The sequence below is a fragment of the Triturus cristatus genome, chromosome 1_2 (assembly GCF_964204655.1).
Source record: "Triturus cristatus chromosome 1_2, aTriCri1.1, whole genome shotgun sequence".
NCBI classification, from domain to species: domain Eukaryota; kingdom Metazoa; phylum Chordata; class Amphibia; order Caudata; family Salamandridae; genus Triturus; species Triturus cristatus.
In genome coordinates this window covers 448,925,410-448,949,008 of record NC_140580.1, presented here as the reverse complement: position 1 = coordinate 448,949,008, position 23,599 = coordinate 448,925,410, and the positions used below count along the sequence as shown (strand labels likewise).

General features: G+C 46.7%; 1 protein-coding gene across 9 annotated transcripts in view; it reads right to left on the bottom strand.

Annotated features, from left to right (window-relative positions):
- The window catches only part of CPEB3 (cytoplasmic polyadenylation element binding protein 3), a 675,133-nt gene that overhangs the window by 566,966 nt on the left and 84,568 nt on the right, over positions 1-23,599 (bottom strand). For 5 of the 9 annotated variants that reach the window (XM_085606164.1, XM_085606161.1, XM_085606163.1 and 2 more), the window contains exon 2: positions 170-1,032. In XM_085606164.1, coding sequence (XP_085462290.1) covers positions 170-1,021 — 852 coding nt within the window. In that variant the 5' untranslated portion in view covers positions 1,022-1,032. Of the gene's footprint in view, positions 1-169; positions 1,033-1,112; positions 1,207-1,370; positions 2,024-23,599 lie in introns of those variants that run through there. The other 4 variants (XM_085606156.1, XM_085606162.1, XM_085606155.1 and 1 more) reach the window with 3 other exon arrangements.

Sequence of the window (23,599 nt, the reverse complement as noted above, 5' to 3'; positions counted from 1 at the left end):
GGTATTGAGAGAACTAGCCTTGACTCCAAAGTAGTATTTTTTTTCAGGCGAGAGTTACATCGACAGGTGGGGCGCTCGCCCACTGTGGTGTTAACATTGCAACAAGCTACCTGCATAACTACCAGCAAAAGTTGCAAAGATCACAGGGGGTCAGTCGGCGCACGGTTACCTGGAAAGGCAGCAAGGGGGTGCCATTCTCCGTTCTGAAAGCGTTCTCTTCCACCCAAGATTTGGGGGGCAGCGGGGCGGCCCTTGGAAACTTAGGAGGCGCGATGACATTGCTGGAGAAGGGCTTCTTCAAGGGCGAGATGGGGTTCAGAGGGGAGGGTACCCCCACGCCGACACCCACCCCGACGCCCACGGCCCTGCGCGGGTCCCGGCCGGCGGGGACGCCACCCCAGGGGTTGGACTGGCTGCTCCAGGCGGCGCTCTGGGGGCTGCTGGTGTTCCAGCTGGACGTGGTGGAGGGCTTGCTGGTCATGATGGGTTGGTGGTTGTAGGCGTTTCTCTGGGGGGCGTAGGGCCCTCCCGGGTTGGGGCTCCCCGGGGACCTTCTCTGCTGCGGGGGCGGCGGCTGCTGGGGGTGGTGGTGGTGCTGCTGCGCCAGGCCGAGCTGCGGGGAGAAGCCGCCGCCGAACACCGGGTTGAGGTGCGGGAAGTTCTGAAAGAGCAGGGCGCCGTTCACCGGGGGCACCCCTTGGAAGAAGCTGCTGTTCTCCTCCACCGCGTTGGAGCCCGTGGACCAGGTGCTGCCGAAGGACGGGGACAGGGAGGGGGCCGAGGAGGGCGCCTCCTGCTGCTGGAAGCCCAGGCCGGGCAGCAGCGGGGACTCCATCTGCATCTTGTCCTTGCTGTGCTGCGCGCTGCCGCTCTCCTCCGGGGGTTCCGGGCTCAGGGGGCCGCACGGCGCTTCGGAGCCCGCCTCTGTCGGCTGCTGCTGCTGTGTTGCTTGGGGTGCTTGTGGGTGCCGTTGCTGAGGCTGCTGAGTTTTGTTTTTGTCCATCAGTAAATCATCCTGCATGGTTTGCGAGGCTGAAATGGAAAAAAACAGCTGTTATTGCCAGCAGTAGTACAACAATTGCACTCGAGGAAATATTGCGATTTACAATTACTTTTAATGCCTCGAGAAATCCTACTGCGAAAGTTTCTAACAAAACCACTACTTTGGGGCTGTAGCGGTTAGTGTTTTGGGGAGCTGTTCCCTATTACGGTACATTTTGTTTCATAAAAGGAAAATACTTCCAGTGCTTTAATGATGCAAAACGCACACACTCCAGATCTCCCATTCCAGGTCGAGACTGGTTTGTATATATACCCTTCTTGTCTTTTTTTGTTTATTTGGTTTTGAATAAATATAGTAAGCGCTTAACTGTTGCCGTTCCGCTCATCGGGGCACGCGCACTGTGACAGGAGAGGCAGGGAGCGAGCAGCTGTTAATCTGCCTTGCAATGTTTGTTTGCACTGTAGCACTTTACTCCCGTGTGCACAGTTCAGCGCCTTCGCCCTCTCTGATGTGTCGGCTCTTTCAAAGCAAAGATGACAGTTCTTTGCGATGTGATTTCGCCACGTCTCTTTTCCTCCCCTGCCCTCTCACCGGAACTCGGAGCCTCTCAGCCGGCCATAAGAAAGGGATTCTGGTTCCTGCATTGGTCAGCTCCGCCCTCTCTCCTCTGGCGATTTACATACGTCAATAAATACTGTTGCTGCGCCCTTCAGCAAGGTTACATTGCACTGCCCCCAGCCAGCCCACCAAACACATCGCCGTAGTCGATGACCCGCCTCCGGGCGACGCCCAGCTCCGTGACCCACCTCCAAACCCAGACCACCGCTGTCCTTCCTGCTTCAAACGCATCCATGACAGCCTCGTCCCTACGAAACACGCCATCATGCTTTCCGTCTGCCCATAAAACCACCCCATGGATGTCACTGCGATCCCGTGACCGCAGCCCACTGCTCCCCTGTCCACCACCGACAAAACTACAGATTGCTGGGTCCCATCTAACCATTGCCTACTGGAAACACGCAACCCTCTCCATCTGCACACCGCATTCCAAAACGCCAACCCCGCCTCCAAGACGAACCAGCATAGGCCACCCCACCCATTATGCACAACATATTGCCATATGCCCATCTCTAAACACTCCCACTAGTCTCCAGACATCCAGCGGAGACAGACCCTTTCAGCTCCTGCCCTCCCCAGTGCCACAGTGCAAGTTCAAGACATCTTAACCAATCTCTTGAACTGGCCACCCAAAAAAATGCCTCCTGCTAACAGCTACGGCACGAAAGCATCCTGCTACTTTTGATCCTCTGCATCCAAACGACGTTTGTGGAGCCTGCTCATAAATAATGCCCACAAATGTCAGGGCCGGTCAAAAATACAATTCACCGGTTTCAGGCTTAATAGAAAGCAAAAATAGAAAGCACGCCCCACTACTTTCCAGGTTTTAAACACAGCCCACTGGTCCACCTACCTACCCGTCCAACACAGCTCACTACTGTTCATCCCACTATAAAACACACATCAAAACCAATTGCTGCTTATCTACCTATTAACACGACACTTTCATTGCAAAGGGGGATGGTTGCTCTCTGGCTGAACCTAATCGGTTTATCAGAGACCTGGTCCAGTTGCAAAATTTTCAGTTGACTTTAGTGATGGCTGCAGTGTGTCTCTGTGTGTGACGTTTCAATGCCATATGTTTGACACTTTGAGTTACACTTTATCATGAGCAAAACAACGTGGTTATGTCCACGTGCAGAGACTAACTTCAGAAATAACGCCATCTTCTAAAATGCGAAGGTCTTGAATGATCACTAGAAGAGCTACACCATTATAGAAGTGCTGAGTGCAAGGTATAAACCTGGCCGTGCTCGCAAGCTGAAGGCACCCCTTCAGTGCTGCAAACTGTCAGTATTCACAGCCTAAGCAAGAAATACACAGGTAACAATTTCATTGATACATCAGATCTACATGGTACAGCGACATGGATCCTGTGGGCCACAGGCAGACACAGCATGCTCACACTGAAACTTGTAGCCTCTCCTGCTTCACTTAAATGTTTCAAGGGCGAGTTTGCCTTGGTCTTTCTGGCATGTTTGCTGGCTTTGTGAGTCGGGAAGGCGGGATCGAACTTTATTGCTATGATTGTGAAATGTAATGAGTGAATCAATAGTTATATGACTGTTATTGTTAAAACACAATAAAGAAATTGAAACAAAAAAATCTACGTCTGTCAAGAGTGGGATACAGGTAAAGAGCACAGGGGCAACAGTTTGGCAGGATGGCTCCTGGCCCACTTGCAGATGACAACCGGGCACTGAGTATCTACCAATGGTAATTACCTTACCATAACATCCCTGATGGAAGGAAATTGAACCAGTGGATTCTCCTTCAGACTGCCTTTCCCTAGGAACCAGATGATTCCCCATTGCCCCCCAGCTGTAAACCAGGCCCTGAGACTGCTGGAATGTAAGGGAAATAGGATAGTGCACATGAAGCACTGTGCGTCCTTCTATTTGTGGAATTAAAAATAGACAATGTATTCACTTCCACCCATATCTTTTGTTGTCTGTCTCCTCTTCACTTTTCCTGCCCTTCCTCCTTTTCTCTCTCTTCTCCACTATTGTCCTGACTTCACACACTCTCCATTCCCCAAACTCTTGTTCCCATCCTCTTTGTAGCATTTGATGTTATGCGCACAGGGACCCTCGTGGTTCTGTGCCGGACTCTGAACAGGAACTACGTCTTATGCAGGGCGGTGCTAGGGTGTGGTTAATGTTCAGTATGATATAATTCGCAGTATGTATGCTGAGGAATAAAGAAGTATTTGACTGCAGCTTCCATGTGGTATATTTCATTCTCATGCTCCGGGGCTGGGGAAGACGAAACATCTGGCAACGAGTAGGGGATACGTGTCCCGAAGAAAACAAGTCTGCTCTCCCGGTTGCTAGTGCGTGCCATGTGTGCATCAAATCAATTTAAAGCAGCCTGCGACTTGTACATGTAGGGTCAAAGCCCTTCTCCAAACCATGCACAGCCAAAGAAGAAAGTGAAGGGCCTATAGAGGAGCACATTACAAATGCCCGCCAAAACCACTGGTGAAGCGGTTAACCCAAACGCTGCGCTACTCCCTGACTACAGAGCAATTACCCAAATGAAGCAGAAAGATGCTGACAGTGACAACCAGATACGAGACACAGAGAATTTACCCACTTTCAAAGACTAGTGAAACACTCTACAATCTCCAATTGGGCCTGGTTATCCAAGTTTAAGCACAAGGGTAGTGCTTGCAGAAGTTGTATACGCCGCCGGGTACAGCAAAAGCAATCTGAAAAGCATGTGTTCTCAATGGCAGAAAAGGAGAGTGCAAAATACATTGCAGCCATAATCCTGAAGCCACCACCACCCTTCAACACTTCTAAGAAGCAGAACACAAGTGCCAGGTGGGCTGCGTAGACAGTGTGCTGTATACAGTGTTTCCACCCAAGTGGTTTCTTGGAGCACAGTGATCCTGGAGTGCTGTCTTTTCTTTGCTTTGAATACATTTGGAAGTGGTTACCCCCCACAAGCAAAGCACCTGCAAAAATGGCAAGAAGGTAGTCATCGCAGTCACACAGACAGCTTTGGAAGAATGAGTGTATATAAGTGTGTGTACACACACATATATATATATATATATATATATATATATATCACCGATTTACTTAAAGGGTGCTTTCAGGCTACAACACCAGATGGGATTATGCGGCTGGATGAGGGTTTGAGGCTGACAACAGGGTTTTGTGTTACTGGAGTGCGTGAAGGGAAACTGCAAGCGGCGCCCACTGCGGATTACATTGGTACTTAACGAAAGCGGCTGCAGATACGGACTCAAAGTGTCGAGACCATGGTGTTCCCGTAACGCCCACTTTTGGACTTGCACCAATCACTGAGATGCAATTTTCGTTTTAAAAGCATGAGGATGAGGGGGCGTGGCTAAGATGGTGGCGAGACAGGACGTGGATCTCTATCCCTCCGGCGCCACCGCGACTTAACCGGCGCCACCGCGACTTAGCTTTCTTGTATCGCCTGTTCTGGCGCCCATCCGTGCTTACAGACGGGTGCGCTGCATCGCGACGGTGTCCTGGATTCGGTGGCGAGCTCCGTTCTGAGATACTGGTGCCTTTTCCCACTGATTGGAGCCTTCCCAGCGCCGGTGTGTCGCTGCAACCTGGTGGGAGACGGCCGGCCGGGCAGGCCACCGAGTGGAGGAGTAGATTGCCTTGACTCCTGGGGCGACCTGCGCTGGGAGCTCTACGTGGCAATTGCAAGTACCCCTCATCGGATGTGACTCTTGCTGGTCCGGCTTTGGCGTGGGAGCGGAATTGGCGCGATCGCGGCAGTACGCGATCTGAAGGGAGCGCCATTTTGGGAGCCCCAGGGATGGCCTACTCGAGTTCCCCAGAAGATGGCGGCCGACAGTGACTAGCAACAAGGGCCTGTGCCCTGGCTGTGGAGGAGTTACTACCCCGGATCCCCGATCACTGTGTGGGGTCCTGCGCTTGTGAGGCGGCTGGGAGCGGCAGCGTGGATGTAGCGGCCACCGCCCAGGAGGCCCGCAGGTAAGAAGCGGTGGGCTGGGAGTGTGGGCCACACACTGCGGAGGTGGGGCTCGGTCCGCTGATCGGCGGACGGTGAGGCGGCCCGATCGGGGCTATCGCTGGTGCCTGGGAGCTTGAAGGTGAAGCGCTGCAGCGTTGCCCTGCGCTGCACGCTGGTATCACAGTGGTGGCGGGGCCTAGTGGGAGCGGTGCAGCCAGGAGGCGTGACTCCAAGAAAGGGAATGACTGTATGTGATAGCCTGCACTGCGCCTTCTGCAAGTCCCCATGAACGCTTTTAATGCCATCCCTTTCCCGCTGAGGTCAGCAAATAGTGCTTTTTATGGTGCCTTGCGTGCCTGAGGGCACATCTACGCTCCCCACTGGTCAACAGAACGCTTGTGCAGCGAGTAGTCCTTGCCCCGGTGGACCCTTATCGGCTGCTCCCTTTCTGTGCCAGTGGTCATGTGGCGGGCTGTGAATCAGCGACTTGGTGGCTGCGGCACCCTGTCCTCCTGCCGGTGCTAGCCCCTGAAGGCACTGGTAGCGGGGTGGTAGTCCTCGTGGCCCTGGCTCATCATGGGTGCTGTCTACCTTTGCAGGCCACTGGACCCGGCTGCCCCGCTGCCTCACAATACTCCCCGGGTTAATCCTACGCTAACGGACCGGAGCGTGTAATACTGGGGGTGAACGGTGCTGCCCAGAACCGGCGGAGAGCACGGAGTGTATAAGTGGCACAGGTCGGCGGTAAGGAGTTGCAGGGGTGTACCCTCCTGCGCGCCGGCAGTATACTAAAGAAGCTCGTTGGACTTGTTGGAGTGGGCCTGGTGGTCGTGTGTGTCCTGGAACGCTAATCATATTCGAGGAAGGGTGCACGAGGAGTGTCTCGTGGCGTTCGCCTGTGATCACTATGTCACTGACCAGGGGAAAGAGAGACAAACCTCTGAGGGATCTTCAACAGAAAACAGCAGGGCACGCCGTGCCACAGACTGCCGCTGGAATGGCGCTGGTGGATGGGGGGGGACGCGCCGACGACTAAGGCCTTCATGATCGAGCTCTTCGCCACTATCAAGGAGGACATTCAGGACCTCCGTTCACAGCTTTCTGCGGATCTGCGGGAAGTTCGGCGTGATGTTGATGGAATTGGGGACAGAGTGGCAATGTTGGAGGAGCACGACCTGAGCAGGGAGGATGATCTCCATCAGCTGCAGCAGGAAATGCTGCGCCTTCGGGAGCAGAACATTGAATTGCAAACCAATGCGGAGGACTTGGAGAATCGCTCCAGGCGTAATAATATCCGGATCCGGGCGGTTCCGTGGAAAGGTGAGGGCGATGATCTCCGTGCCTATGTCCATGCCTCGTTCCTGCAGATTCTTGGGGACGACGAGGTGCGAGAGATACAAATGGATCGTGTCCACCGTGTGGGCCTTCTGTTTGGTGCTAAGGTCCCCCCCCAGACATACTCGTCTGTGTACATAATTTTCAACTGAAGGAGCATATCCTGCGTAGGGCTAGAGATCTTAACCCAGTGCAATTCCGCGGCCACCAGCCTACGCTTTACCAAGACTTAGCGGCTTCCACACTGCTTAAACGCAGAGACTTTAAACCCATCACCAACCATCTCCGAGAACAGAAGATTCCTTACTTCTGGGGCCATCTGTTCCGCCTCATCTTCAAACATCAATGCAAATTGCTTCAAATTCGATCCTTGGCAGAGGCGTATGACAAGTTGGGATTGGAGGGGCCCCCCTCCGGTACAGAAGATGCTCCACCTCTCACTCGCAGACGGCGTCGCTCCTCTGAATGGCAACGAGTTGGGAGGTCGATGCCAAGCCCTGCACCTGACATGGCTGCTAGTAAGCTGGAACGAGAAGCGGCCCTCTCTTCGGTTGCACAAGTTACAGATACCCCCGCGACACCTTGAGGTACTTGGGATGGCGTCCACCTAAATGCTACAATCGGCGTCGGAGGGAGGGGGACCCTCAACTGTACGCAGTGTTGCCTCCCCCTTGTCATCGATGTGATAGACACGTCAATCTTGGTGCGGACTGGCCTGTGCCACGTTCCCCTGGACATTGATCACTACACCAAACTTTTGTCCTGTTTTCTTGTTTTCTCTCTGTTATGTCTTTTTCAGGGACTTTTTATGTTGTTGACAGGGGATATTTTTGTGTGTTCTTGTGGGACTCGGTATGAGTTCACAGACGCGATAGGCAAGTAGGCCGGTTTGGGGAAATGACCCTCATTAGAGTTGATCCCGGTGGTCTGGGGTCGGTGCATGGATCTACCGCCCTCCTGGCCCTTCAAGTTCCTTTTGTGAATCTTTGGTAGCCACTGTCTCCACCATGACGCTGAACTCCGCTAATTTTAGCCTATTGGGAGACTTAAATCTTCACTTTGAAAGCAGTGAGATACCCACGGTGAGAGGTCTCCGAGATGACTTAGAAGCATGCCAACTTACACAACTTGTCAAAGGGCCCTCCCATGCAGCCGGCCATTTATTGGACCCAGTCTTTTCTAACATTCTGGCCATTACTGCCTTCCTACCCTATCCTCTTAGCTGGACGGACCATTATTTGGTTCATTTTACCATCCAGGTAGCTGATAACTCTAAAAAACAGCCCCCCCCTTCTATCCAAAGGCGCCCATGGCATAAACTAGATAGCAGCCGATTTATAGACAACCTGAAAACTACATGCCCTATCTGGCCGGCGAATCTGGAGGAAGCTGATGCCACATACAGAGAATGGATTAACAAATCATTAGACCAGCAGATTTCCACAATACTATCTAAATCTAAACGCGGACAATCCCACCTTTGGTACTCAGAGACACTTGCTGAACAAAAAAAGCAATGTAAGCTGCTTGAACGTGCCTGGAGAAAATCTTATGATCCCCAAGCCAAAATTACATTCAGGACTGCTACAAAAATATATCACAAACTAATAAAAATAGCTAAAGCCAGATACTATACCAACATGATTCTGTCAAGCACAAATCAATCAAAAACAATATTCTCCATGATTAAAGAAATGACTAAACTTCCTGAAGGACCTAGTAATATGATTACGTCCAATGCGCACTGTAACGAGATTGCCACCTTCTTTATAAATAAAGTAGAGGGTATCTATAAATCCTTCCCCTCAAATGTTGCAAGCTCCGACTCTTCCACAGCTGAGCCACTACAAGACCTCCCATATTCTCTCGGATCCCTCCCACCGATTTCTGCAGATCAGATGGATAGACTAACTGTTAAAATCAAATCCGGTTCCCCTGAGGATCCTGTAAAACCTGAAATGGCGCGACTTCATAAGGATCCGATTTTGTCAGAAGGTCGGAACTTGATCAATAAAACCCTGGAATCTACCACAATACCTAGATCCTGGAAGCACGCTAAGGTCGTCCCTCTATTAAAAAAACCTACTCTAGATCCTTCCAAGCCGGAAAATTTCCGACCAATATCCTTGCTACCCTACCTATCCAAGATAGCAGAATCCCATGTAAACTCCATTCTGATCAACTATCTAGAAGCCAATGGTATTTTAGATGACTCTCAAAATGGCTTCCGAGCGAACCATAGTACCGAATCGGCCCTGCTAGCCGTTACGGAACAACTGAGGGAGGTGCAAGACCGAGGTGGTACAGCAGCGCTGGTTTTGTTAGACCTGAGCGCAGCATTCGACACGGTCTCCCATGAGATCCTCTTAAGAAGACTGTGGGAGATCGGGGTCCGAGATGGAGCCCTAGAGTGGTTCGCTTCATTTTTGAAGGACCGCTCCTTCCAGGTGCATGCTCCACCGTATACATCAGGAAGGTTCCCACTGGGTCATGGCGTCCCCCAGGGGTCTGCACTTAGCCCCACGTTATTTAATGTGTACGTCCGCCCCCTAGCCGTCTTGGCTAGAACCCATAACATCAAATTAACATCCTATGCGGACGACACACAGTTCATCTTCTCCTTCTCCAGAGACACCAATGCCGACAAAATTAAATTCCAAGAAGATCTATCGGCCATTGCATACTGGATGACTGAAAATCGTCTCCAGCTTAATTCATCTAAGACCGAGGTGCTACTGGTTGGAAAGGAGACCCTAAAATGGGACGGCACGTGGTGGCCATCTGCATTGGGGCCTGCACCCACCCCTAAGATGGAAGTTAAAAACTTGGGTGTCATGGTCGATAATCGACTAGACCTTGACTCCCACGCCAAAAAAGTAGCTGGTCTGTGTTACGGCCGTTTACGGTCTCTGAGACCCATTCTGGGTTTCTTCAATCCCCAAGTCCGTCAGACGATCATTCAGGCTATGGTGCTGTCAAGCATCGACTACTGCAATGTCCTCATGCTGGGCTCCAATCAATCCACAATTCATAGACTTCAAAGAGCTCAGAATGCGGCCGCACGTAGTCTGTTTGGACTGCCCAAAAATTGTCATATTTCTCCTATTCTTCATCATTTGCATTGGCTGCCTGTAAAACAGCGGATTCAATTCAAGGCACTTTGCCTTATCCATAAAATTTTGTACTCCTCGGGCCCTAAAAATCTGCAGAATTGGGGTTCTCTATATGTCCCCACCCGGGATCTTCGTTCTGCTGATTTGACTCTGGCCCATATTCCTATGATCAGGAGGTGCAGAGCCGGAGGCCGATCTTTCAGATATTTGGCCCCGAAATTGTGGAACACAATCCCACTTGAAGCTCGTGTTATCACGAATCATTTGGCTTTCAGAAAGGAAATTAAGACCTGGCTATTTTCCATTCTTTAGACCCGACTTTCTGGAGCTCTCCCTACACCTGGTTTGGCTGCTGTGTACCTGGTTGTCTGCAAGCGCTGGGACGCCCCGTTGCTGGGGTAGCCATGCGCTATATAAGCTACCATAACATAACATAACATAACATGGATATTCCGTCCTTCACTGCTCCGATGAGTAGGGACCTGAACATTGTTAGCTTAAATGTACGGGGGCTGAATAGTCCTGTCAAGCGGTTAGCAATACTTTCCCTTTTAGAAAATACTGGGGGGGATATTTGTTTGCTACAAGAAACCCACCTTTTACCTAAAGACACCAAGCGTATGAGGGATAGGCGCTTCCCACAACAGTTTTGGTCCTCTGGACTGTCCAAACAAAATGGGGTGGCGATCCTCTTTAGTGCACGTTCACAATGCAAAATAGTTTCTACGATAGCAGAGCTGAAGGGACGGTTCTTGGCATTCAGGGTGCAATGGGGGGACATGCATTTTACGGTTGGGTCCTTATATGCCCCGAATGAGTGACAAGAACCCTTTTTGCACTTTGCCCTGTCTGAGGCTCTTGCTTCTCCTGAGTCAGCACTTCTGATCGGGGGAGACTTAAATTTAGTGATGGATCCGGAGTTGGATATGTCAGGGCAGAGGTCTAATCAGACAGGGGCATTGTCACGAGCTGGGAAACAATGGCTATCTGACTGCAGACTGTGTGATGTGTGGCGAATACAGCACCCGAAAGAGCGTGACTATACATACTTTTCAGCGGCACACAAAACATATGTGCGTCTTGACCACTTTCTAGCCTTCACATCTCTTTTCCCTCACTTGCGCGCTGCTGATATTAACCCTCGCTTCCTCTCAGATCATGCCCTCATTTCAGTCCAACTTCCAGCGTGCTACGCGCGTTCTACTCCTCCGGGCTGGCGCCTTCGCGATTCCCTCCTTCACTCTGACGATGTCACTCAACGGATTCGGGACATTATAAAACATTACTTCTCTGAGAATGATCAGGGAGACACACGCCTCGCATCGGTGTGGGAAGCCTTGAAGCTAGTAGTACGGGGGGAATTTATCGCTGTTGCGGCATCTTTCGCACGACTCCGCAAAGGAAAACGAGCGGAGCTGGAGAAGGAGGTAGGTGAACTAGAGGCAGTTCACAAGTGCACTGGGCGCCGAGAGTATGGAGGGAGTTGGAAACGCGCGCCGTATGCTGAAACATCTGGATCTGGATAGGGCTGAGCATGCGCTCCTGCGGCTCCGGCACAAATTCTACCTCAGTGGGGATAAATGTGGGAGGAAGCTCGCGCATTGATTACGGGCTCAGGCACAGGTGTCCGCAATCCCTGTCATACGGGGTCAGAATGCAGTAGAGCATACCACGGATGCCCTGATTGCCAATACCTTTCGTCAGTTTTACCAACGCCTGTATTCGAGGGAAGGCACCCGTTTGCATGACCATGGGGAATATTTGGCCTCCTGCGATATCACCCCCTTACTCAAAACGTCGGCTGACGATTTGGACTCCCCTATTCGCCTCGAGGAGGTAATATCGGCAATAGCGCGGCTCAAAGTGGCTAAGTCGCCGGGCCCGGATGGCCTTTCAGCCCTGTTCTACAATTTTGTGTGGAACTGGCTCCCCTTTTACCAAGGCTTTTTAACTCCTTCCTGGACGCTGGGAGGGTGACGCCTTCCATGTCTGAGGTGGCCATCTCTGTAATTCTAAAGCCTGGGAAAGATCAAAAGGAGTGTGGGTCGTACAGACCGATCTCACTCCTTAATATTGACGTGAAGTTGTTTGCAGGTTTGTTAGCTGCACGACTTAGTCCCCTTATGGATAACATTGTAGACCCGGACTAATCCGGCTTTATCCCGACGAGGCAAAGAGGGGATAATACTAAGAGACTATTGCACCTCATTGACCTTATTCACCGATCGCGTACTCCGGCCTTTCTGCTCTCGATAGACGCAGAGAAGGCTTTTGATCGAGTTAATTGGGAATATTTATTTGCGGTGCTACGTACATTCGGGTTCGGAGATTATTTTATCCGTTGGGTTAGTTGTCTATATGCCTCCCCCACGGCGGCTGTGCTGGTCAATGGCTGCAAGTCGACCCTGTTCCCTATTGCCCGGGGCACGCGGCAGGGCTGCCCCTTGTCCCCCCTCTTATTTGCGCTCTACATGGAGTCTTTCGCTCAACGCGTCCGTTCCAACCCTGACATCGCGGGCCTGAAACTTGGAGCTGATGTTCATAAAATTAGTATGAATGCTGATGATGTCATCCTCTCACTCACACAACCCCGAACGACTCTGCGGTATTTGACTAAGGAGCTTTCTACCTTTGGAAATGTAGCGGGGTTTAAGGTCAACTTCACAGAATCGCAAATCCTCAATATTTCTATCCCGGAGACTGAGATACAGGATCTCCAACAAGATTTTGCATTCCAGTGGGTGTTCACGGATATTACATACCTGGGCATTCGTCTGACCTCCTCCATTGCTAGGACGGCTGCTCTTAATTACTCCCTGTTGCTGGATCAGACGACCAAGGCACTGGCTGCCTGGTCGCGTCTCAAACTGGCATGGTATGGCTGGTTGGCGGCAGTGAAGATGATGGTGTTACAGCGCATCCTCTACATCTTCCAAATGCTTTCTTTGAGCCCGCCGCCAGGTGCGCTTCGCAAACTACAGGGACTTCTTAATAAGTTCTTATGGGACAATAAGAAACCACGTCTCGCATTTGCGCATGTGACCTCCTCGAAGGCGCAGGGAGGGCTCGGCTTCCCGATAGTGAGCGCCTATTATCAGGCAACATGTCTCCGTTTCATCACGGAATGGAACAGGCCTCTATCCAGCAAGCACTGGAATTTTATGGACCAAACGGTGGCCGGTCGAAACATATGGCGGGAACTGTGGCTTCCGCGCCGGCATAGAGTGTGGGGGCTATACTCCTCTCCGGTTACCTCCCCGACTCTCAAAGTTTGGGATCGATTAGCAGGCCCGAAAGGGTGGACTACTTTCCCTTTTCCTCTGACCTCCATAGTAGACAACCCCGACTTTCAGCCAGGATGCGCATCCCAGATCTTCCAACGCTGGAGGGATAGGGGTTGCAAAAGGGTGGGTGCCCTGTTCGATCTCGGGGGCATGATTCCCTTTCCTCAGCTGCGTAGGGATTATGATTTGCCTGAGTCCGATGCCTTCCACTATTCCCAGGTCGCACACTGGGTTACGCGGCCGGAGAATTTCACTCTAATGTCTCGCCCCCTGACGTCCTTCGAAAAATGGCTGGGGTGTAAAAAGGACAACAGTAAACTCATCTCTGAACTTTATGCCATGATCACTGCACAAGCGAAGAGACACCGCACAAAAGCGCAAGTCAGATGGGAAACTGACCTAGGGAGGCCCTTGTCGCACCAAGAGTGGGAACACATTTTTTACAGAGAGCACCATATTGCCTCCAACACGGCAGGGGCGAAATCTGCATATAAAGTGATTACTCACTGGTATTATACTCCAGTGGGCATTAAGAGTTGGGACAGCTCCAAGTCAGACCTCTGCTGGCGGGGGTGTGGTCTTGTTGGCACCTTGGTGCATTTACTTTGGAGCTGCCCCAAACTGACGTGCTATTGGACAGCAATCATTGATGACATTGATGCAGCATTTCAGATTACTTTGCCACGTACTCCCGAGTATACCTTGTTGGGTCTCCCCCATCCAAAGATTTTTCCGCTGAAATCACTGAACGGTAAGCAAATTTCCATGGCATTGCTGGCAGCGCGACAGGTGGTCCTAGCACATTGGGGGTCGCTGACGATTCCAGACTCTCGAGATTGGATTCAGAAACTTTGGCAACTCTTAGCAATGGAGCGGTTATCGCTGAGTGTAGATGGGAAAGGCAAGGACTTTGCAAAACTGTGGGCTCCTTTCTTGCAGATTCTTACCAAAGATATGAGAGAAGTCACGTGCCCGAAATATCTGCAAATTCTGCGTCTCATACCTTTAGAACCGCCTGGTGCATCCACGAATTGACTTACTAGATGACTGACCATTGATTGGAGACAAGAGTGAACTGGCTTTACCAGATTCGAACTGATGCGGAGGGAGGGTGGGGGGTGGGTTGAGGGAGGGGGGGTTGTTTCTTTATGTTAATGTTTCTTATAAAAGTGGCACTTTCGCTTGGCGCCTTACTGACTCACTATGGTTTGAACTCATTGCGAGGTCGTCCTCAGGGATGTAGACCTAAACGCGGTGTCATTCTCAGTAGTTTTCGCTCTGCCGGCGCTATGATGTAGGCAGCTAAGCTGTGTATTTGCTCCCTTGCGGCTACGTAATAAAAATGATTGATTCTAAAAGCATGAAGATTTGCAACACCCGAGATAATGGCATTTGTGTCGAAACGCGCCATGCTGGTCTCAATAAAGTTTGCAAGCTCTTGAACCCCTGTGTGCACAGATCCTTTCCCCGTGAGAGGAGCATGGGTTTCGGACTTGGATATATATAGATATATATTTCAAAAAACTTGATTTCTCGATATGCTCCTTCTTGCCCCTTCAGCCCGTAGATAGGTGGTGCGAATTGGCAGCGAAGCCCACTGGACATGTTAATTCAATTCTCCAACACAAAGTAATTGCACTCAGATTAGTTGCAATACCACAGCTTTATTGCCAGTAACGCGTTTTGACTGTCACGGCTGCCTTGACAGTCGAAACTTGTTACTGGCAATAAATCTGTGGTATTGCAACTATCCTGAGAGTGCGATTACTATGTGTTGGAGAATTGAATCCAAATATATATATATATATATCCCACAAAACCCTCCTGAACCAAGGAAGGAAGAGGCCACACGGGGAAATTCCTCTGGAAGCACTTTATTGGACCTTTTGCTGGGCATAATGCATTTCGGCTTAGAATAGCCTTCCTCAGATGCCGCTATTGTCCGGATGCTGTCACATCAGTGTTTAAATTAGTCCCGTAGCACTCCAATTTGTGCAAGCACTGTTCACCCCGGGTCATGTGATCACCCGTCAGCAATAGCCTGATGCTGACTACAACTCTCAGAGTTCACATTGGGAAGATGTTGCGCGGGGAACTTATGTTGGAATACTCGTCACAGTGATATATATTATATTATATATATAGACATCACATGTTTTATTTTATATTTTGAAGAATTTTGGAAGAATTCACCCAGTGCGCAATTTACAATTGCTAAAAAATAAACTAATAACCCCAGACAATTTTTGACGAAAGAGGTTAGTCCATATGTCAAGACATATTTGTCTCACTGATTCTGTCACCATCCCAACTTCTCTCCCAACATTTAACATTCAAACAAAGAATCAAAAATTCCAATTAAAAAATAAGACCTATTTCGGATATTGTATATTCTGCGCTGAAAGATAAACAAATTAAATATCTTATGACACTAATATCCACATATCCATCCCTCCCTTCAAAATTGAAGTCTTTTTTACCTCATAATTGCAATTTACCCCCAATACGGAAAACTGAATTCAACAGTGCAAATAACTTGTTGATAGAATACATGTTTCCAATATGAAACACTCAATGTACTAAGAAATAACTCCCTCAATAAGATCCCAAACTCAATCAAAAAATTATAATTATAACAACATTGTCCATATCTCCCACACTAACCCCAAAATGTGTCTTTTTTTTACTACATAATAGTGTGTTAATCCTTCTAAAACTGCAATATTGAAATCTGAAATCAACAGTGAGAAGAACGTGTTGATAAATTACATAATTCTAGGATGAAAACCTCAACATACTAAAAAATGAACTAAAAAAACCTTAATTTGATCACAATCGCAGTTGTAAGTTATAATTATAAAAATTAGCAATGGCCACTATTCAAAATATTTGATCTGTTATTGAACACTTGATGTTCCTTGTTAGTGGTGTTCCAATTTTACTACACCTTACTCCCCAACCACGGGCTTTTAAGACTATCAATATCAAATCTTCAAAATTTATTGTTACACTTACGCATCATTTTTATTAAAAATATAAAAATAAATAATTAGGCAATATGATCCAATTTTAAAGACATATTAAACTAACATTTATTAATATTAGTATCCCATTTACTACCTAAACTGAGTCTCATAGAATTGATTCAACTCAATAAAGTAAACATTTCTCTATCAGAGTTTAGTCCTAACTGAACAGTCCTTAGTTTATTAATCTAATATACTCACAAAAAAACAAAGGTTACAACGTTTTAGTTAGGTTCAGATTTTACACACACAAAACCGTAGGAATTCAGCAGTTATAGTTATCTCAAGTAACTATAACTCGCACCCTAGGATAACTATAATTTGCATTCCGCCATGCACAGCTTTCTCATCAATATATTCACTGCAAATGTTACAGTGATATTATCAATGATGCCACAGAAGATGTCACGAATGATGTAATATGTGGGGTAATTAGCAGTGCATGGCGAGGGCACGAATTATAGTTACCTTAGGACATGAGTTATAGTTACTCGAGATAACTATAACTGCTGGATTTCTATGGTTTTGTTAGTGTAAAATCTGAACCTAACTATAACGTCCCTGTAACCGTTAGTTATTTAGTTAATTTTTAAGGTTTTGTTTAATTCTATTTCCTAACTATAACATCTCTGTCATCTTTGTTTTTTCCAGTGAATTTCTATGATTTTTTTAATGCTATTTCCGAACTGTAAGGTCCCTGTAACCTGGGTGTGTGAGTAGTTGTGTGGGTGTGTGTGTGTTGTGGGTGTGTCAATGCATGTGTGACTGGCCGTGTGGGTCAGTGAGTGGGTGTGTGAGTGGCTGTATGGGTGTGTATGTGGGTGTGTGTGAGTGCCTCTGTGGATCTGTGAGTGGTTCTCTGAGTGGGTGTGTGAGTGCCATATAAACTTTGATTTTCTGGGTCTGTGAGTGGGTATGTGAGTGGCTGTATGTGTGTGAGTGTTTTTCTGGGTCTCTGAGTGGGTGTGTGAGTCTTTGTGTGGATGTCTACATTGGCGTGTGGGTCTGTGAGTGTGTGTGTGTGAGTGGTGTTCTGGGTCTCTGAATGGGTGTGTGATTGGCTTTATGGAAGTGTGAGTCGTTGTGCAAGTGTGTGTGTGTGTGAGTGGGTGTATTAGAAAAAATAATTGAGATCTGAATCCGTGAATCCATTGCGGATTCACACAAGGGGCTGCTCTGAGCGCCGCAGTGGATCCTAGCACACCCCCCCAAAAAATGTTTGTACAATTTCTTGCCAATGGAGGGTCACACACAGACCCATTCATCAGTTCCATGGGGTCAGGATACCTCTATCATGACCTCTTATCTCCTATTTGCACTTTGTCCCCCCGCCCCCGAGAAGCGTGTCCTAATTGACAAAATGACTGCCGAAACTTTACTCTCAGGTTGTGACCAGCCAATCACGTTATTGCTGTTTGCACGTTGATTCATGGATCCACCGCAGTGGATCGTTATCTCTATACATACATACATCTTTTTTCTTTAATAACTCCAAAACTACTGAACAGGTTTACACCAAATTACATTTTTCTGGACCAAGACCTACATTTTTACCAAATTTTGTGTAATTACGTTAAGCGGTTCAGGCTGTAGGCATGTCTAAAATCTCGATGGTACACTGCTTTATATATGTTTAACAAACATAAACTCTAAAAAGAAAAACGTACACGAACTGGAAGATGTCATCAGTGATGTCATTTGAGATGTCAGTGAAGTCACTGACCATGTCATGAGTGATGTAATATGTGAGGTCATAAATGTAGTTTAACATGTATTGTATTTATCTTGTTACTTTCTCCCTAGCTTCTCAGCCAGTGTGAATGTGATGCATGGAATGTTGGCTTGAGGGATATGAATGGAATGTTTGGGTGCCTGGATGCTTGAGTGTGACAGTTGCAGTATGGGCTGAGCAGCAGGCAGACTGCTCCTAGTGGGGCTGCATCACATGAACTCAATATCCTGTAACTACATCTAATAAATCTACTTGAAGTACATCATGGCTACCTGGAGTTAATTACTACAATAAGCAGTGCATTGCGGGGGCTTAAGTTGTAGTTAGCTCAGGTAACTATAACTGCTGAATTTCTCTGGTTTTGTATGAGTGAAATGTGAGCTAAACTAGAACGTCCTTGTAACCTTTGGTTTTCTCAAATATTACATGGGATTCTGCAATTTCTGTATTAAAGAAGGTCATCAATTTCTTCATAATGGGCGACTTGGGACACACCCAGTCATCTATTATAATAAAGAAATGACGTCAGAACTCAACCCTAATAACTTATTACAGTTGAGTTCTGTTGTCACAATGCCTGTTGTAGATCCAGCAGCTGAGGGAAAAGGAAGGTTAGGTCACAAAGCATAATTAAAGCAGCTGTTTAAGGAACAAAACAAAACTCTTTTTTTTCTACCTGTAAAGTGACAAGCAGAAAGGGGATATTTGTGGCAACATGTTTAATTTTTGTCATCCTTAGGTAGTTATAGAACAGTTAGACTCTTTTTATATTTTCTTGTTTCTACACATTCCTGAGCTACTGCACCTTTTTTTATTAAAAACGAACTGGCTTGTATTAAACTGATTCTAATATCTTCTCATATAGATAAAGTACCCCCTATTGAACATAATAAAGATTTTGCAAGTCACCTTGGCTTTCCATACATAACCTTATAAAGGAACTCTATATATATATATATGAACATATGACAGGTATGGGGGTTTGGAGGAATTGTCAATTGAAACTAACAGGCCCAAATACAGCAACCTAAAAAGTTAATCAAATACTGACCCTCCCTCTCCCCTGGCAATGCGTTTGACTTGTTTTCAGAGGTTGTCCTTGCAGATATTGACAAGTTGAAGAAATAAAGACTTCATGGTAAATGGTAAAATATGACAAAAAAGGAAGTACAGCATTGAAAAGCCTAATGGGAAATTATTCCATCATAATACAGCCGGCTAAAAAGGTGGCAACATTGTCCTGCTCAGTAAAGATAACCATATTAAAAAGGCTGAGAGACTACAGGAGATAACTAAATACAATAAATTAGCAAAGAATACAATCAATCACATGATGATCACTCTAAATAAAAATTCAAACAGTGGTATGATGACCCATTAATAAATGACAATGAATACAAATTCCTGAAGAACGAATATCCAATGATATCTAACATCTATTTCCTGCCCAAGATTCACAAACGCTGTGTAATTCCCTTTGGAGGCATATAGTGTGGGCATGTGATTCTCTCTATGAAAATGTCTGTACCTATGTAGCCTATTTTTTGGCACCTAATGTAAAAACATTAAGCCAGAGACACTGGTGACTTTCTACGCATACTAGCAGATATCAGTTGGAACTGTGATTATCTGTTAGTGACTTTTGATGTAGTATCACTATATACCTCCATCAGACACGAAGTGAGATTAAAAGAGTGTGAGTACTTCTTAAGACAACAGAATATGGATGAACTGCCAACATACAAAAACGCTGCACACTATGATTGGAATGTGCCTCACATCCAATGTTTTTTCTCCAATCATGAAGTATATCATCAACAATGCGGAAATGCGATGGGCATTTCCTTTTCGCCAAACTATGCTAATTTCACTATGGGTTGGTGGGAGAAGGAATATGTTTGGGGAAGAATAATCAGGAAATTTTGAAATAAATAATCCTTTGGCCGAGATATATCGATGACATTCCTAATTTGGAACGGTACAACTGAAGACTTTATGAAGGTCCTCGTTGAATTTAACAAGAATGATTTGGGTCGACAAATCAAATATTCAGTGAGTAAATCATGTGTGAATTTTTTAGATGTCATAGTGTATGTACAAGATGAACAAAGAGAGACCACACTGTTCAGGAAGGATACTGCTACTAACAGTATTCTACATGGGACCAGCTTCCATCCTAAATCACTTATAAATAGCAGTTAATACAGATGAGGAGAAATTGTTTGAAGGATGATGATGCGCAGGTGAAGTATAATTAAGTCATTAAAAGACTGAAAGATAGAGGCTATAAAGAGAGAAACCTGAAAAAGGGCGTGGAGAAAAGGAGACCAACATCTTGTATGGAGACTTTGATCATCAAAAATGAGAAAGCCACAACCAGCATTGATCAAACACAAATGAGGCCAGATTTAACCTATAGTGAAGAGAGTACAATGATTTGCAACATATTTAACAAACACTGGTATCTAAACTTAAAAGATCCTGATATTGGCACCAGGTTAGGCAATAAACCTCAAGTAACTTTCAGGAAAGCATCATTACTCAAGGACAAACTAGTGAGAAGTCACTTTTTGGGTCAATACACTAAAACCCGGCTGGATGACTTACAACTTAGATTTATCAAATGCAACATCTGCAAAGCATGAACAATTGGGACCAACATGAAGACTGTCTTTGATAGACATAATCAACCGATTAAAATCAAACATAAGATTACATGTAGTTCCCAGTTTAGGGTGTATGCATTTGAATGTGCCTGTGGTTTGAAATATATAGGCAGCACTACATGTTTGTTGAGAAAGAGAATACTAGAACATATTCAAGCTGTGAAACACAAGGACATCACATATGCAGTTGCAAAACATCAGGCCCAATGTCATGTTAGTGATTGGGGAACTTTAAGGTACTATGGTGTCGACTTGGTACGAAGCTATGAATGTGGAGGCAATCACACCTAAACATTATGACCACTGGAATCCAAGTATATTATTCAGTTAAGAACTAAGTCCCCATTTGGTTTGAACAATGATGAAGAACTCTTTGTGCACTTATAAGGATGTCGCAAATAGTATGCTTCTGAGTTGCTGTGTGATATATGCCCATCAGGGTATTGTTGCTCGTCAAATACTATGGTACTATACATTGATTTAAAACAATCTACTAAGATTGTGGCAAAAAAGGACTTTAAAAAAATAGTATGTCGCTCAACTTGGGAAAATATAAGTTAAGAAATTAAAAGTTCGATAAAGGTCACACTCAAAAGTACTTTGTACCTGCACACCAATTGTTTACTGTTATCTATGTGCAGATTTGATTATGCAATGTACTATACTTGGGTTGGGCTTGTTGGTGGCGATTACACGTGTATGCTGTATTATCATGTTAAAAGGTGCTCAGCTGAGCCCACAAAGTCTAGATTACAAGTACTGAAATCGATTTGTATGAACCTGTTATTAAGAGAGCTTTCACACTGCATTACATATCCCAGAGTGCCTCATGATGGGTAGTGTGGGTTTTTATGTATAAAAGGTGAAACTGAAAAAAGACTCACCAAACATGACAGAGACCAGGGTAGTCGAAACGCGTTGGTGCGATTGTTTGTATTTGAAATAAACATTATTGATACTACAGTTCACGGAGTGCAGCGCAATTTGTTGTCTTTATATATCTATATACATATACATACATACATATATATATATATATATATATATATATATATATATATATATCCACACTGCTCCCTCCGATCATGTATCCGGAGAAAAAAACGCTGAACTCCGCTGGTTGAATTAATCACATTTATTTATGTTCAGGCACTATGTACCCCACGGAACCAGCCATGGCAGGGGCATATTGGGTGTTCCTGTAGCTTGTGTGTACTAATGGGATGCTTATGTATAAGACTTAACCTGATGTAAGCATTTTTGTTGGGCTCGACTCATGGAGGGTGAGAGTTTGAGGAGTTCAACTACTGATTTTTTTTAGGAAGAGTGTATAGCCTTAAAGTACAGTAAGGTAATTGATGACACAAATGTAATTGTGGTTTTATGATGCTATTCACTCAATAAAATCTGTTTATAAAAAAAATGGAACATATTATTTCTCCATATTCACCAGTTTTATATAGTTAAGTTTGCCAGCATTGCCACCTTTGCATGCAGTAATGTAGGCGATCGACATTAAGTCCACCGGCTGGCACCTTGTCAGATGGCGGACTAAATCGCTCGTTGCTCACATGCTGATTCCATGAACACACTTCGCGACAGATGGGAAACGGACCTAGGCAGAGAGTTCAACAAAATTCAATGGGATCATATTTTGGCTCACCCTACCACAGTATCGAGGAATGCTGGATTTAAGCTTATACAGTCCTACACCCTGCACTAAGCATGCCTGATCCCTGGGAAGATAAATGATTTTTTTCCAGCAGCCAATGCACACTGCCCCAACTGCCAGCTACTGGGTACGGACATGCAACACATGGTCTGGACATGTCCTGAGCTAGTCCACTTCTGGACAGCAGTCAAAGATCAGTTAAGTCAGCTATAAGGGCATTGCAACCTGCATATTTGGAACCTTTGTGCCCTAGGATTGTTTAAACACTCTAAAAAACACTAAGTCATGTCTCACTTCCTGGACTTAGCCACCTTACTAGAAAGCGGTCAGTAACATGCCTTAAGAAGACTGCTGCGCCTCTCTTGGCCGATGTGTGGCATTGCACGGTCCTTCTTTGTGCTGAGTCAGAGAGATTCTTACTCTGGTTGAAGAGATCAGGAGACTTCAGAAATACCTTCTGTTATTAGGATGGGATGAGCTTACTGAGATTTTTCAGGCCCAATCCAAGGACGACACCCTCCCATCATAGAAGCGTAACTGCAAATCAAATGCGCTTACTTTAACATACTATCTCCTAACTAGTGACCCCCTACTTAGTACCAGCTACCAGCCCCGCTACCTGCGTCTCTCTCTGGGCAGGCACACTTAAAGCCCTATGAGCAATCCTTTCATTCCACAAATGACGATTCCTCCTCATTAGTGTAGAGTGCCACCCGGCCTCTACAATCCAGTTCTCACTCGGAGGGCCAGGCACATTCCGAGGAGATAAATAAACAGGTAGCTGGTCGCTCTGGCCATTGCCAACAAGTAATCTATAGGAGTGGTATTGTGCATATTAGCTGATGCCCTCTGTGGCCTGCACTTGTCACCTTCAGTAGGCCCTGCGCTTTACACTAGTGATGAGTGGCACAACCCTGCCTGAATCTCCTGCACACTTCAGAGGTCTCCACACTGAGACGCTAGTGCCATACTGCTCAAACAGTGACACGCTGTGGATGGCCGCTCCTTACACCAAAAGTCGCCCCCGCAAATGGGTGCCGACACGCCTGGTGAGTGAGTGCTGCAGCCTGAGGTTCGCTCCTGTGTGATGCCCTGTCCCCCCTCTTGTTCCAGCGTGCACGCACTGGCTGTCTACTGCCCCCTACCTGCAATGGCGCCCCAGTTGGCGCGGAGCGAAGATCCTGGCA